Raw genomic sequence first — 13,221 nt, 5'->3', positions numbered from 1 at the left:
GATGCGGATGTCACTTTAGGGAATTGGGCCCGTTCAGTATGTAAAATGAGGATGGCATGGGTTCAGAGGTTTTGTCTGTGTCTTTACCCAATTAACAATTCTTTGTTTTCTTTCTTTTTTTACTTTTTTTAGGCCTTTTGAATTTCCTTCTTTTTTTTTTTAGTTTTTGTATGTAGATGCAAAAATTGAATAATTTAAATTTTTCTTTCAATTGCTATATGCGTCCTGTCAAAATAGGAATTATTACTATATAAACCAGAGGTCATTTTAAACCTGGTACTGAAATACTATTCTAATATACAATCTTGTTATTGTACAAAGATTTATTTTTTTATGAAGATCTGTGTTCACTTGATGAATGCTTTGTATCCACATTTTGGATTTGGTAATATTGTAAAAAATCAAACAGGTTTTCATTTTTCAAATCTGATGTTTTGTGAGTTTCTTTTTAACGATGAGTATTTGACATTTAATTTATGGCATGGGTTGTTTAGGAAGGGATGACTCAATGTGCTATTATACATAAGCATGTATAGTAAATGAGTGTTATCTCAATAAGTAATATAAAAAGAAGATCTACTCAGATAAACGAAGAAGGAAATAAAATACAAGCTTAGGTTTGACAGCAATACCCAGATAATACCAGTCATTTTATGTATTTTTTAACTGAGAGCGTGTGAGCATTTAGGATTCTAATGTCTGCCTTTTTGATCCGATGTGTTCCTGTATCTAGTTTTAATGAGGGGGGCAGTCTGGCAATAAGAAACCGAAATGGTGAGACCTTTGTGGACCCTCTAGCAATCACTGAATATCAGATCACAAATTTCCCCAGCTTTAATTACAGGCAAAAGACAAGACAAAATTAGCATTTTAATATAGAAATATCTTAGGCTTTAGGAGAATTATGATAAATCTATGTTGCCTAGTGAACCAAAGAGGGGATATTACAACAAACTGTCTCCTTAGGAATATTTGTTTAAATAAAGGCAACAATACTTCATCCTTATCTTTTTTGGATAATTATCGCTATTTCAGGCTATTCTTTGTTCCAAGTTTAAAATACCTTTAGTTGTTTTTTTTTTCTTTTAAGTAATTGGCAGTGTTTGTTTTCTATAAAACTATAAGAAGGGAAAATTCTGTTAGCTTGGCACTAACAAGGTAATTATTTTAGGGAGAGTTTTGCTCTGCAGCTCCAGCGCGCTGGTGCCATGGCATCCCTGCACTTGGACGCATTTAGGTTATCTCGTTTCCGTTACAGCGCATTAAACCAACTCCTCTTCCGTGGCGGAGGTTTGCCCACCTGTCTCCCCTAAAACACCTGCAACATATGTTTGCATAACCCTGTAATGCTTTGCCTTTGGGGTCCTGAGAAATTCCCCCAGAGCTTTTTGCTTATAAACAGCTGAGCAATTCGTTTTTCTAATGACGGTTGCTTCTCCCCCAGCATTGAGGCAATAACATATTCACTAAAATAAGAGTCTCATTTTTCATCAAAGAGAAGCGTTCGACATGTTTTCACAGTGCTGTTACTCCTTTGGAGCCTTATTTTTCCCCTCTTCTAATCTGGCATGCTAAAAATTAAGGGTTGGTAGCAAAATATTAGGGGAAAGAAAACTAAGTAATTCTTTATTTGTCAAATACATCCTTTTCTTCATTCCAAACAGGCATGGTATTGTAAATCTAAATCAATCTTTGCTATCAAACAAGTGCTATAGGAACTGTATCAGCTTAATTTAATGTAAAAATCGTGACCAGTAAACTATAAAAATGATAATAATTTAGACATATTGCAGGAAATCACTTTAATTATTGTAATCACAAGCTGGCAAACGTGCATTAATGGCACAGTATGGTTTCACAATTTCTTAAAAAGTCATAAATGTATATACTCCTCAGAAAGAAGACAGCCTTTCTTCCCACGTAGGAGATCCAGTGTGTATGATGTATTTTCCTAAATACATGTTTTCGCTTCTTAAAAATGGATCATTTAGAAGAATCTCCCCTAAATTTAAATACGATCATTGGAAGTGTGAAATGTCACTTTCTCTCGCTATTTGTTCTCATGGATTCTAAGTTATCAAACTCTGAAATCTGCCCTCAACTTAAAGGTCTGTTCGTGAGTGCTCAGTGGCATCAGAAGGAAATCTCAGCTCCCATCACACTGCATTTTTACCAAGTGCCCTCACCGTGCTGTACACTCAGTGTCCATTGTCTCATTCCATCCTCACTGCAGTTTTGCATGTGAGGAAACTAAAGCTGGGAGTAGAACCGACTCCTCACAGTGGCTGTCAGCCAGTCGAGGACGGAGCAGAGACCCACTGACTCCTGATCCCCTGCCTCCCCCGCCAGGCAGGCTGGGCCTTTAAAGCAGATGAGGCATTACATTTACCCTAGTCGCTTTGTTTTTAACATATAATTCGAACTCTTCTTTCACTCCTTCTGGTACATTCATAAACTAGAACAGGGATCACTGGATTTGCTTTTCTTTGGCTCTTTTCTGTTCTGTGTTTATAAATAGCCAGCCCTCTGAAAGGTGCTGTGCTGTTCAAAACAGGATGAGTACTTTAGAATCTTTTCTTCTGGAGTTTCCGTGTAACCATTCAAAAGGGGGTAATCACCTATAAGTGATGGTTAGGAGTTAGGGGATCAATCTAGAAAGTACTGTTTATAATGACCTTTGTTGGTTGAGTTTGATTTCACCAGACTCAGAACAAGGAAACTTGTCACACACCACCTTGTAGGTAATTGTACTTCTTGTAGCATCTTGCAGTTCGTTGTAGCCAGTGTGGGCGAGCATTTAACTATTTGCACACTACTGCAGCAAACTGAGCGTAAAATGCTGTGGCACTAGGGGGAGGGTGGCAGGGGAGGGGGTTGCGTGCTGATCTATAGGCTTCCAGAGGAACAGAGCAGAGAGGACTTGTCCACCATCAGAGGTCAAACTCAGTAAGGGCCAGGGTGTTTGTTTTACCTGAAATTACACTGAGGAACAAGCTTACTCTCATAACATAGACCTGGAAGTGAAGAACGTGAACTGTAACAGCGAGGTTAGGTAGATGTCAATTAGTTTCATCCCTTATATTGGTTGTTGGTATTGAGTACTGTTTGTAAATTGATTTTGTGATCATGCCAAATTAACAAAGGTGTTTTGGAAACTCAGAAGTACAGCATAGGTTTGATTTGGTTTGGTTTTTCCGTATAGTTCCCTCGAGGACACTTGTTTCTACCACTGTCTATTCTGCTTCTATAAGTCATTTTGTCCACGGAGATTTAAGTTGCTTCCCCAAAACCAGCCTGCCTATGCCATGGGTGGAAATTTCGGTATTCTTCTTATATTACCATTAAAAAAAAGGTTAATATGAAGCTTTAAGAAGAGCTCCAGCAGCTTGTTAACAGAGAAGAATTGAATGGTACTTGGGAAGTTAACCAGCTGCAATCTTGTAGACTTATTTCAAGGCCGTCTGGGTTGGTCTAGGAAAGGAATGGTAAACCAAGGTAGACTGGACTTGGGACTTCAGTATCTTCACGTAGAGTTACATAGACTCCCCAGGTCATGGGACATAATTGGTATTCCTCTGTACACAGACCAATGTGAGTTAAGATATGGTTACCATTTTGCTACCTTCCTATCAAAGAAAAAAATCACCAAACAAAAGCTTTTTTAATGTGCATTGGTTTGGAAAAGCTTATAATAGTTGGAATCATGACTGTGTGAAAATGGGTTTAAGTTAAGTACTGATCGTTCCAGTCTAAGCAAAGACATAACATCAAAGTGGTAGATATCACGTGCTCTGTCCAACGAGAAATTACAGCTGTTATGTAGCCTGGTCTCTCTTACATACAAAGCTTCAAATATGCAAAATTCTAGTGGCTCCTATGTTAGAGGAAATTCCAGGTCTTTAAAAATTAAAAATCAGAACTGTTATATTTCTACAAAATTTTGTTTGGGATCCTGGCTGATGTGGCTCAGTGGCTGGAGAGTCATCCTGTAAATGGAAAGGTTGCGAGTTTGATTCCTGGTCAGGGCACATGACTAAATTGCAGGTTCAGTCCCTGGTCCGGAGTGCATGAGAGGCAACCAATTGATGTTTCTCTCCCTCTCTCCCTCCTTCCCTTCCCCCCCCCCAAAATCAATAAGCATGTCCTCAATGAGGATAAAAATAATTAAAATTTTATTTGGAAAATATTCTTTAAAGTAAGAAAACCAAGTTTCTCTTTACTTTTAAAATGTCTCAGGTGCATAAAGTTGGAATTCTGCTCATTTAATCTCATTCCCCTAAGGGGTACCACTGTTATTTTGGTACATAGTTGTGTGAGAAGATATTGTTCCAAATTTCCTTGACTTTTTAAGACCTTATTTAGAATAGATAAAACTAATTTAATTAAAAGATAATTATGGTACATTGAAGAATTGTCAGTCCTGAATGTTAGTGTATAAAAGTATATACGTGCCCTTTTTATTCATATCTAAATATATTGATTTTTATAGCCAGCCACACACTGGTTAACATGTATGCCAGATGTTTAGTTCTGTGCTGTCCATACAAGCCACAAGCCACAGGTAACAATCGAGCACTTAAAGTACAACTGGTCGCAAATGAAATGTGCTGTAAGTTTAAAATGTATACTGGATTTCAAAGGCTTTTGTACAAAAGAAAGAATGTGAAATATCAGCTCAGTACTTTTTATATTGATTACATGTTAAAATGACAATATTTTGGCTATACTGAATTAACTGAATATACTGTTACATTTAATTTCACTGGTTTCTTTTTTCTTTTTGTAATGTGGTTACTAGGAAAAACCTAAATTACAAATGAAGCTTGCGTTCTTGACACACCTTGTATTTCTATTGGACAGTGAGTGCTAGCCCAGGCCGTCTACTCACCTAATGTTTCAGTAACAGCATCATCCTCTCAGACAGGAAACCCTATGGAACAGCTTTTAACTAGAACCTCTGATTTTATTTTCTTACATTTCAGATGCTGTTTTTCAACATTCTCTTTTGATTCTTTTTTTTTTTAAGTCCCAGAATAGTGGTACTTTAAACTGCATCTTCCTTTGATACCAGTAAGTCTCCCAGGAATTTAAATAGGCCTCAGTGAAAGCAATACTTGAGCCTCATTCATACGTTGGAGTTAGATCATTACTCCTAATAACAGCTTTAAGTGCTTAGATAGATCAGCACTTCGGTCTTGAATTGCTTGTCATTTCTTCATAAAGATGTTTTAAGAAATTGCTCGGAGCCATCCCCTCTTTCATTGTTTTCTAGCAAAAGGTAACATAATCCTTTATTAGTTTGTTGGAAGTCAGAAAAGAAAAGTCTTTTGTATTAACAAAAACAAAATGTATTTCCAGGTACTGAGAATAAAGGACAAAATTAGTTTTGAGGGAAGTTAATTTTTTTAAATAAACCACGATGCATGGACAATCTGCCAGTGGCTTTAACCTCTGTTTTATTTTCCCACCGTACTGAGTCCAGGTTGTCATCAGCTACCACAGGGAAACCGATGCAATTCCTCGAGAGAGAAAAGTTGCACTGTTAGACTTAATAGTATGGTAGTCATGGAAGCATCAGTTATCTTCATCAAGGCAATTCAGATTTGATTATTTTAAAACTGTGTGTTGAATACCAAACCAGTGGAGTAGTAGCTGGAGCTAAATCAAGGGATTGTCATTTTTGTTAGATGATTAGGGCTGACTTGGAAGAGATATGAAAGGGTTGAGCTGTGTAAATATCCTCTTTTCAGCAGGAAAAGAAAAGGTCCATCATGGCCATTAAGATGCAGCTTGTTAGCTTGATGAATTTCAAACTATTTAACCTTAGCAATTATATACCCCCGCCTGCATGCAAGTGTATCAGTGCCTTAGGATTATGTCTCCAAGGATTGATATAAAAACACATTGGTAATTTTCTGTTAAGATAAGACGCAGTCTTTCTACGTCTAGATGGGTCTCTTAAAGGACACGGCATGTTCTGGTTCAAAGTCCTAATTATGTGTTCAGGTGAACATTGGAACACATAAGTTTTTTAAATTTTTAAGTAAAAATAGATGTAATTTAACATTTTAGAGTTGATGGTATGCATTTGACTAATGTGTTATGAACATGTTGCATTTTTATAAATTACATTAATTTTTTGTCTATGAGGAACTTGATACATTTAAATAGACACATTACATTAATAGCAACATATTTAGACACACCTGACCTATAATTCAAGGACATTTCTGCAGTGTTTATAAGTAATATTAAATATCAGAAAGGACAAGGTATTTTATGAAAATGTGCTTTTTGGTCAATTTGCTTTTGTATTGTGATGATACCCTGCTAATATTTTCACTATTTGGGCACTTATTAAACTCATGTGTAAGAATAGATGACATAGAAATTGCTAACTTGAAAAGAGTTGCTGAATTCTTGAAATAATTTACTCATTTCAGGAGAAAAAAGACTCGGTGTGCCATCTAGTGGGCATATTTAGCATTCTTTGTATCAGAAACATTTACTCTTCCTGCAAAATGCAGCGTTCTTGATACTTTGTATCTCCTGGTCAATTAGCATAGATTGTGCTTCCCTTAAATCTCATCACTTCTCAGTTTTGTTGTGATTTTATCTTGCTGTATTTTGGAAAGTCGTATTGAAAGTGATCAAAACCATCAAAAATAAATTTAATGACAGAAATAAATCTATATGGACTATGAAACAAGTAAAAAAGACATTAAAACAATTTCAGTCTTCAGTCAGGACTATCAGTTACAAAACTTCAACAATAAAAGCAAAACCCAAGCACACTAATTATTAAACTTCTTTATTTTATGTATTTTTTCTGAAAGAATATAAAAACAATCATTTTGTCCTTTTATATGTTAATGTGTAATATAAATAACTTTAATATAAATAACTTGATACATTTTAATTTATTCTTCTTTTATAGAAAAATCCGAGACCAGTGACTTATCAATTCCATCCGAATTTAGATTATTACAAAGCACGGGGAGCAGACCTCATGGATAAAAGCCGGTGAGTCCTCTTTCTCTGATGAACGGTGCAAGTCACGACGATATTCTCAGAGACCATCAGGAAATACTGCACATCTGCTGAAAAGAATCTTCTAGTTCTTAGCATATCAGTGGTTAATGAATCTCATGAATCTTTGTTAAATAAATTATTCAAGTATTTTTATCTGAGTTACTTTAAAGGCATAAAAAATGATATACATTGATGTCCGTGGTGAAACGAAAAATTAAATAAGAGTACTTTCACAATTCGAAGTCAGGCAACTTTATGTTTCTAATGTTAATAAACCTAAATAAAATGTGCCTACTTGTGTAATCTCTTTCTAGATCCTTTCTGTTGATTGAAAAGAGGCAATTCTATAACATATTTTTAAATTATTTCAGTAACAAAATTAAAATTGATTTTCCCAACTGTCTTTAGAAGTACACAATAAGCTTATAAATGCATGTTGTATGTGCATTTGTGATTGCATGCGTAGAAACTTTAAGGGTCACTGTAGGAATTAAAGAACATTAAAATCCTACTTTTAAAAGAAATTAACTTTGGCATAAAGGGTTGATGAACAGTTTTGTTCTTTCATAATACTGTACTCAGATGTCTCGAGAGTTAACTTGTCAAACCAGAACCATCTCAAATTAGAATGTAATTTCAAAGTTTACTCTAGGAACCTAAAATGTTAGTAATGATAAATGCTGCCAAGTTGTCCGCATTTTCTTCCTTAAGCATCTTGCCTTTGTGCTAGCTCTTCTTCAGCAGGAATTCAACAACTTAAGTGTACATTTGTGGGGAACGCGCACACAATGCGTTCTGCTCTTACCGGGGGAGTTAGAAAGGAGGCGCACTTCCTGCCTCGTAGAAACTCATAGTCTAAGGGATGAGAAGTTTACAAGAAGGTGGCTAAATTTGAACTTGTATTTTTTTTTCTATAAAACAAAAGAAGAGACAGGAGTGTTATTTTTAAAAAACACAACTAACGAGAATAGAGAATATTTAACTTGGATTGAAAAAGACAAAAACTTCAGCGTAAGATTTCAAGCTAACTTTCCCAACCCCCAACTTCTGTGATACTGTCCACTTTTCCCGACAGTGGCAAAAGTCAAGTAACATGTTAGTACAATGTTTAGAATCAAGTATTAGCGGTAAACTGGTGTTTTGAACTGTGTTTCAGTGTAATATTATTTTAAATTACCCATCCTTGATTGAAATCTGCTTTATGCCGTGATGCACAGCATAATTACAAGACCAGTTTCATGGCCCAGGAGTCTTCTCAGAAGCCCTTTTCCGATGTTCATCTCGTCTGATTCTTGTTTCCCAAATAGAAGGCCATTCCCTGCAGTCACTTTGTCCATTTCATTTAACAAGCTTGTAATGAGTGCCAGACTCTGGTTGTGCTGCGCATGGGAGGCACACAGTGAACGAACCAGCCAGAAATCCCTGCCCGCAGGAATCTTACAGTCTAGTCACTTGTTTTTGCTCCCTGTTAAGTCGAGTGTTTCATTTTGTTTTGTCTAACAAAATAAGGTATTTTAGGCACTTAATTTACACAAAATCTTTCTAACTGGAGTCCCTTCCCCTCTTCCCTGTCTTCTCTCCCCTGACCCCGATTAGGTTTCACACAACAGCCAAAGAACTCTCAATTTACAGCAGATCACATTACACTTCCCACTTAATCCCCACCCACAAAGGCTTCCTGTTACCATTGATAATCCCATCTTCTTCCACCCCTTCTCTCTTTGACCTTATCTCCTTCTGCTCTCCCCTTCTCTCTTCCCGTTGTCCAGTCTGGTTTTCCTCATAGCATTCATTACGAACTGATTATATTCTTCATTTGTCTCCGTATCATCTGACTCCCCAACTTCCCCACTCAAACCTAAGCCCCTATCTTACAAACCACTAAACCACTCATGGCCCCGAGGGTGATACCTAGGTGGCATTGAGCGGGTACTTGATAAATATTGTTGTATGTATAGTTGTATTCCCTATTTATGTTTTTCAACATGTACTTGTTTTTCAGGAAAGGAAATGGACCACACCCTTCCTTTTCTACCCTTCATGTTTTATCTTTCTTTTATTTAGCTTTTTGTCCCTGCATTTTTCTTCTGAAAAATGTTGGTTTTCTTTTATGTATTTCCTTGTAAGCACATTGAGATTCTTATACAAAGCATATTATTTTGACAATTGGAAGGAAGGTTTTTCATCATCTCTGTTGTAATTTCAAAACTTAAAATTGAAAGTGAACCAAATGAAACATACTATGTGAAGATGTCCCAGACCAGTGAGCAAGGGAAGAGTTAATAAATGGTGCTGGGAAACTTGTTAAATCTTTTAAAAATGGGTCAACTTATAACCTTACCCCATGCTAAAATAAATTCCAAGTGAATCAAAGTTCACGCAAACAAGCAAACACAGAAATGGAATACGAGCGGCTATGTGACCTCTAGTTATTACAAGGCTTTTTAACCTTAAAAGTAATGGAAGAAGCCACAACGGGAATGACTGGTGGATTTTACCATACAACTAGTTTTAAGTAGATATGTCAGAAGTAAAATAAACTGAATCTAACACAAACAGAAAATTGGGGAAATGTTTGTATTGGAAGTAACAGGCCAAATACAATGTCATTAGTGTATAAAGGACTTCGCAGTTCAGTGAGAGCCACAAGATCCTTCTCAGTGGCCATCCCGCCCCATATCAGATCCAGCCTGAAGAGGCCGAAACCCCCTCTAGTCCTCTTTTCGCTGTCCTCCTTCCTTAGAGGACCTCACCCCAGGTCCATGGCTTTCAGTACCATTTATGACTGAAGACTTCTTTTACATCTCAGTTTGGCCTCTTCCCTTAAACTCTAGACTCATATATCCTACTGCTTACTCAGTAATTCCTTTTGGATGTCCTTTATGCATCTCAATTTTAGTGGTTTTTTTTTTAAGCAAAACTCTTAATTCTGCCTCCACAAACCTGTTATTCCTGAAATGTTTCTTCATCACAATAAATAGCACAACCCAGTTAATCAAGTCTTAGAATTGCCCTTGACTCCTCTTTTTCTCTGACATCACACATCAAGTCTGTCTAGAAGTCCTCTTCAAAATATATCCTGAAACAAGTCACTCTTCTCTGTAAATTCTGCTCATACTGAGCCATCACGTCATTGCTTGTCTCTTAACTGGTCTCCCATATTTCCTTGCCTCCTCCTTTCCACACAGCAGCCACATTAGTGTAAGTCAGGTTGTAACACTCTTCTGCTCAAGCCCTTCAATGACTTCCCAGAACACTTGGGATAAAATCCAAAGCCTTTTCAGTGGCCTGCAAGGCCAGCCCTAATGATTGAGCCTCCTGCTAGCTCTCCAACCCCATTTGCTACCACCGCTCTTCCCTGTTTATCATTGGCCTCCAGCCACACTGGCCTGCTTACTGTCCCTCAACCACGCAACCATGTTCCCGCTTCAGGAGCTTTGGGCCTGCTTTCCCCTACGCTTGGACTCTCCCCCAAGAATCCACATGGCACACGTACTGTTCAGTCTCTGTTCAAACGTCACCTCTTCATAAAGCCTCTCTGACTACTCTATCGAAATTAATGGGCCCCTTTCCTCAGTCCTTTTGCTTTGCTTTCTTACTTACTTTAAAAATTGTATTTATTTATTTTCAGAGAGAGGGGAAGGGCAAGAGAAAGAGAGGGAGAAAAATATCGATGAGCAAGAGAAACATCAATCGGGTTGCCTCTCTCACACCCTCAACTGGGGACCTGGCCAACACCCCAGGTGTGCGCCCTGACTGGGAATTGAACCAGCAACCTTTTCGGTCACAGGCCGGTGCTCAATCCGCTGAGCCACACCAGCCAGGGCACTTTCTTACTGTTTTTGTTTTTGTATTTTTTATAGCACAAAATGGTATTTGTAGCTTTTTAAAAAAATGATTAGGTTTTTTGTTTGTGTTTGTCATGTTTCTTGCACTAAAATGTAAACTCTAAGTGTTTGTCTTATTAACCTAGGCACTAACCTAAAGTAGTGCCTAGAATATAGTAGGCACTCGATGAAAAAAGAGAATTACAAACAGCAAGTAAACATTTAAAAGACTGTTCAAACTCATAATAATGCAAATTAAATTACCAATAAAGTGCCATTTTCACCTTTTAAATTAGCAAATTAAAAATAGATGAGCCAGGGATGATTAAATCCTAGAGATCTACTGTACAGGAATATTTAATAATACCATATTATATACTTAAAAATTCCCTAAGAGGATAACTCTTATTTAAAGTGTTATCACAAAAAATAAAGTAAAATAAAGAGTGTGGGAGGAAACTCTGGGTGCAATGGATATGTTTATGGCATAGGTGGTGGTGATAGTTTTGCCAGCGTCAGCTGGACCTCAGTAAAGTGGTGTTGAATGAATGAGCAAGCTAGCTCTGGTGAAGGTGCACGGATACCCTTCGTCACCCATTGCGCGAGTGTAAATTGAGGCCTACTTGACAATCTTGCCCAAGAAATCTTCCAACGTAGCTCTTATTCCCTGGAAGTTTATCAGGGGCCCTTTAGTCATAATTAGCCTTGCAGCTACTTTCTTTGCTGTTTAGAGTCTATTAAAAAGTTAATGCATTGGGGCTGTCATTGAACAGCAAGATGGGGAGTGGGGATGGTGCAGAGGGGATGTCTATATTATGGGGGGACCTCCCACAGTGATCTGTAAATAGAGGGTAGACAAGAGACAGGTAAACCTGAAGCAGGGACCTGCGCCATCTGTGGCAATGGACTTGTATTGGTGTTGCTTATCCAAACAAGGGGCGAGTTTGCAAAGATGACATGTGATCTCATGGATAAAAATATCTCTAGAAATCAAGAAGCCTGATTTCTCTGCTTTACCATGGATTGCTATAATTAAGTCTTTAAAAGCAAGTGCCTAGGTATTTCAGTGGTAGATTTTCCATTACGTGAGTGGGTAATATTCTCTGTGCTCTGATTTTACTTACTTGCAAATTTCTTTTTAAAAATGGGAATTGACATTTTCTTATTCATTCAACTTTAGAGCTCAGAACCACAATTTAACACTCAAATCTTGTTCCAATTCTGTCCTTAAATAAAACCAGAAATTGCTGCTATAAAAAAAAATAAGTGCATCTAATTTGTGACCAGTCTTCAGAAAGACCCATCTAATTTATTTGGGAATCTGCGACTCCTGAAATGCCCAATGGAGTGGTTATGGAACAGAATCTCATAGTTTTTAAATACTGCAATTTGATATTAAGAGTAGAACACATACCTTCTTTATTCTAGAACATCCATGGATTTTCTAGAATAATGACACAACACAGTTTCTCACAATGTGTGATTCTTGGTGCTCAGCAGAGGGATGAAGTCCTGGCACTTAGCTGCCGGCAGTGCCTCGAGAACATGCATCACTTTTTCTAGTGGTGTCTTTTTACAGGCTCCACAGCAGTTGTTCTTTGACTTGCTTAGGCACTTTCATATCACCCAACTTAGGTTATGGAATTAGGCTTAAATAAAGCCTTGATAGAGGTGGAAGAACCCAAGCCTAGATCCTGAGCTCTCCCCTCAGCAGATCAGCAGTGACAGTCTCTGGGCTCACATCCCCAGCTTTCCTCTGCTCCGTGTCAGAGCTTAGTTAAAACAACTTAATGTTGGTATCAATGATGTAAGACTCCAGAACGACAATTCTAGCAGGTAGGCAGGCCCTCTGCGGAAGGCCCCGTGTCAGGACCCCTGCAAGAGATCTGAAAGGAAGCGAGGCTCCAGGGAAAGAAGATTCTAACAGAAAGGGTTCCCTGGGCTCTGAAGGTGTTTCTCACATCCCTCTCCTGAGTTCCATGTGACTAAGAACTGGTGGCGTTCAGTTTATTTTTAACCCAAAAGTGCCTGGTGGCTAGTAATTCTCCTTCTGCCTTTGGGATCAGGATCTGCCTCAGCTTAGGAGTGCTCCTCTCAGGGCCTGGCCTAACAGGACCGTCCAGAGAAAGTGGGGGGTCCCAGCAATCACACGGAGTCTGCCAACAGCTGTAATCTCATACCAGAACCTGAGTTTCACTGCTGTTTCCTCAGTTCCTGGCACAGAGAACAAATTCGAATATCATGAAATGAATCAAAGATTTTAACTTTAAATGTAGAATAACATATTAATGTCAGAGACTGGGTCGTAGAGTCCTCATATCCCCAGGGCCTAGCACAGTACATAGCACTATTTATAGTGTTC

The 13,221-nt window shown here is 37.9% G+C and overlaps 1 protein-coding gene across 4 annotated transcripts in view; it reads left to right on the top strand.

Annotated features, from left to right (window-relative positions):
- Positions 1-13,221, top strand: part of TBC1D5 (TBC1 domain family member 5) — a 467,560-nt gene that overhangs the window by 382,695 nt on the left and 71,644 nt on the right. For all 4 annotated transcript variants that reach the window (XM_071222301.1, XM_024566252.4, XM_053929611.1 and 1 more), the window contains one exon: positions 6,938-7,023. In XM_071222301.1, the coding sequence (XP_071078402.1) occupies positions 6,938-7,023 (86 nt within the window). The remainder of the gene's footprint in view (positions 1-6,937; positions 7,024-13,221) is intronic.

Source organism: Desmodus rotundus, chromosome 8, assembly GCF_022682495.2.
Source record: "Desmodus rotundus isolate HL8 chromosome 8, HLdesRot8A.1, whole genome shotgun sequence".
In the NCBI taxonomy this organism is placed as follows: Eukaryota; Metazoa; Chordata; class Mammalia; order Chiroptera; family Phyllostomidae; genus Desmodus; species Desmodus rotundus.
The sequence above is the reverse complement of the archived record's forward strand: the minus strand, read 5'-3'. Positions and strand labels throughout refer to the sequence as shown.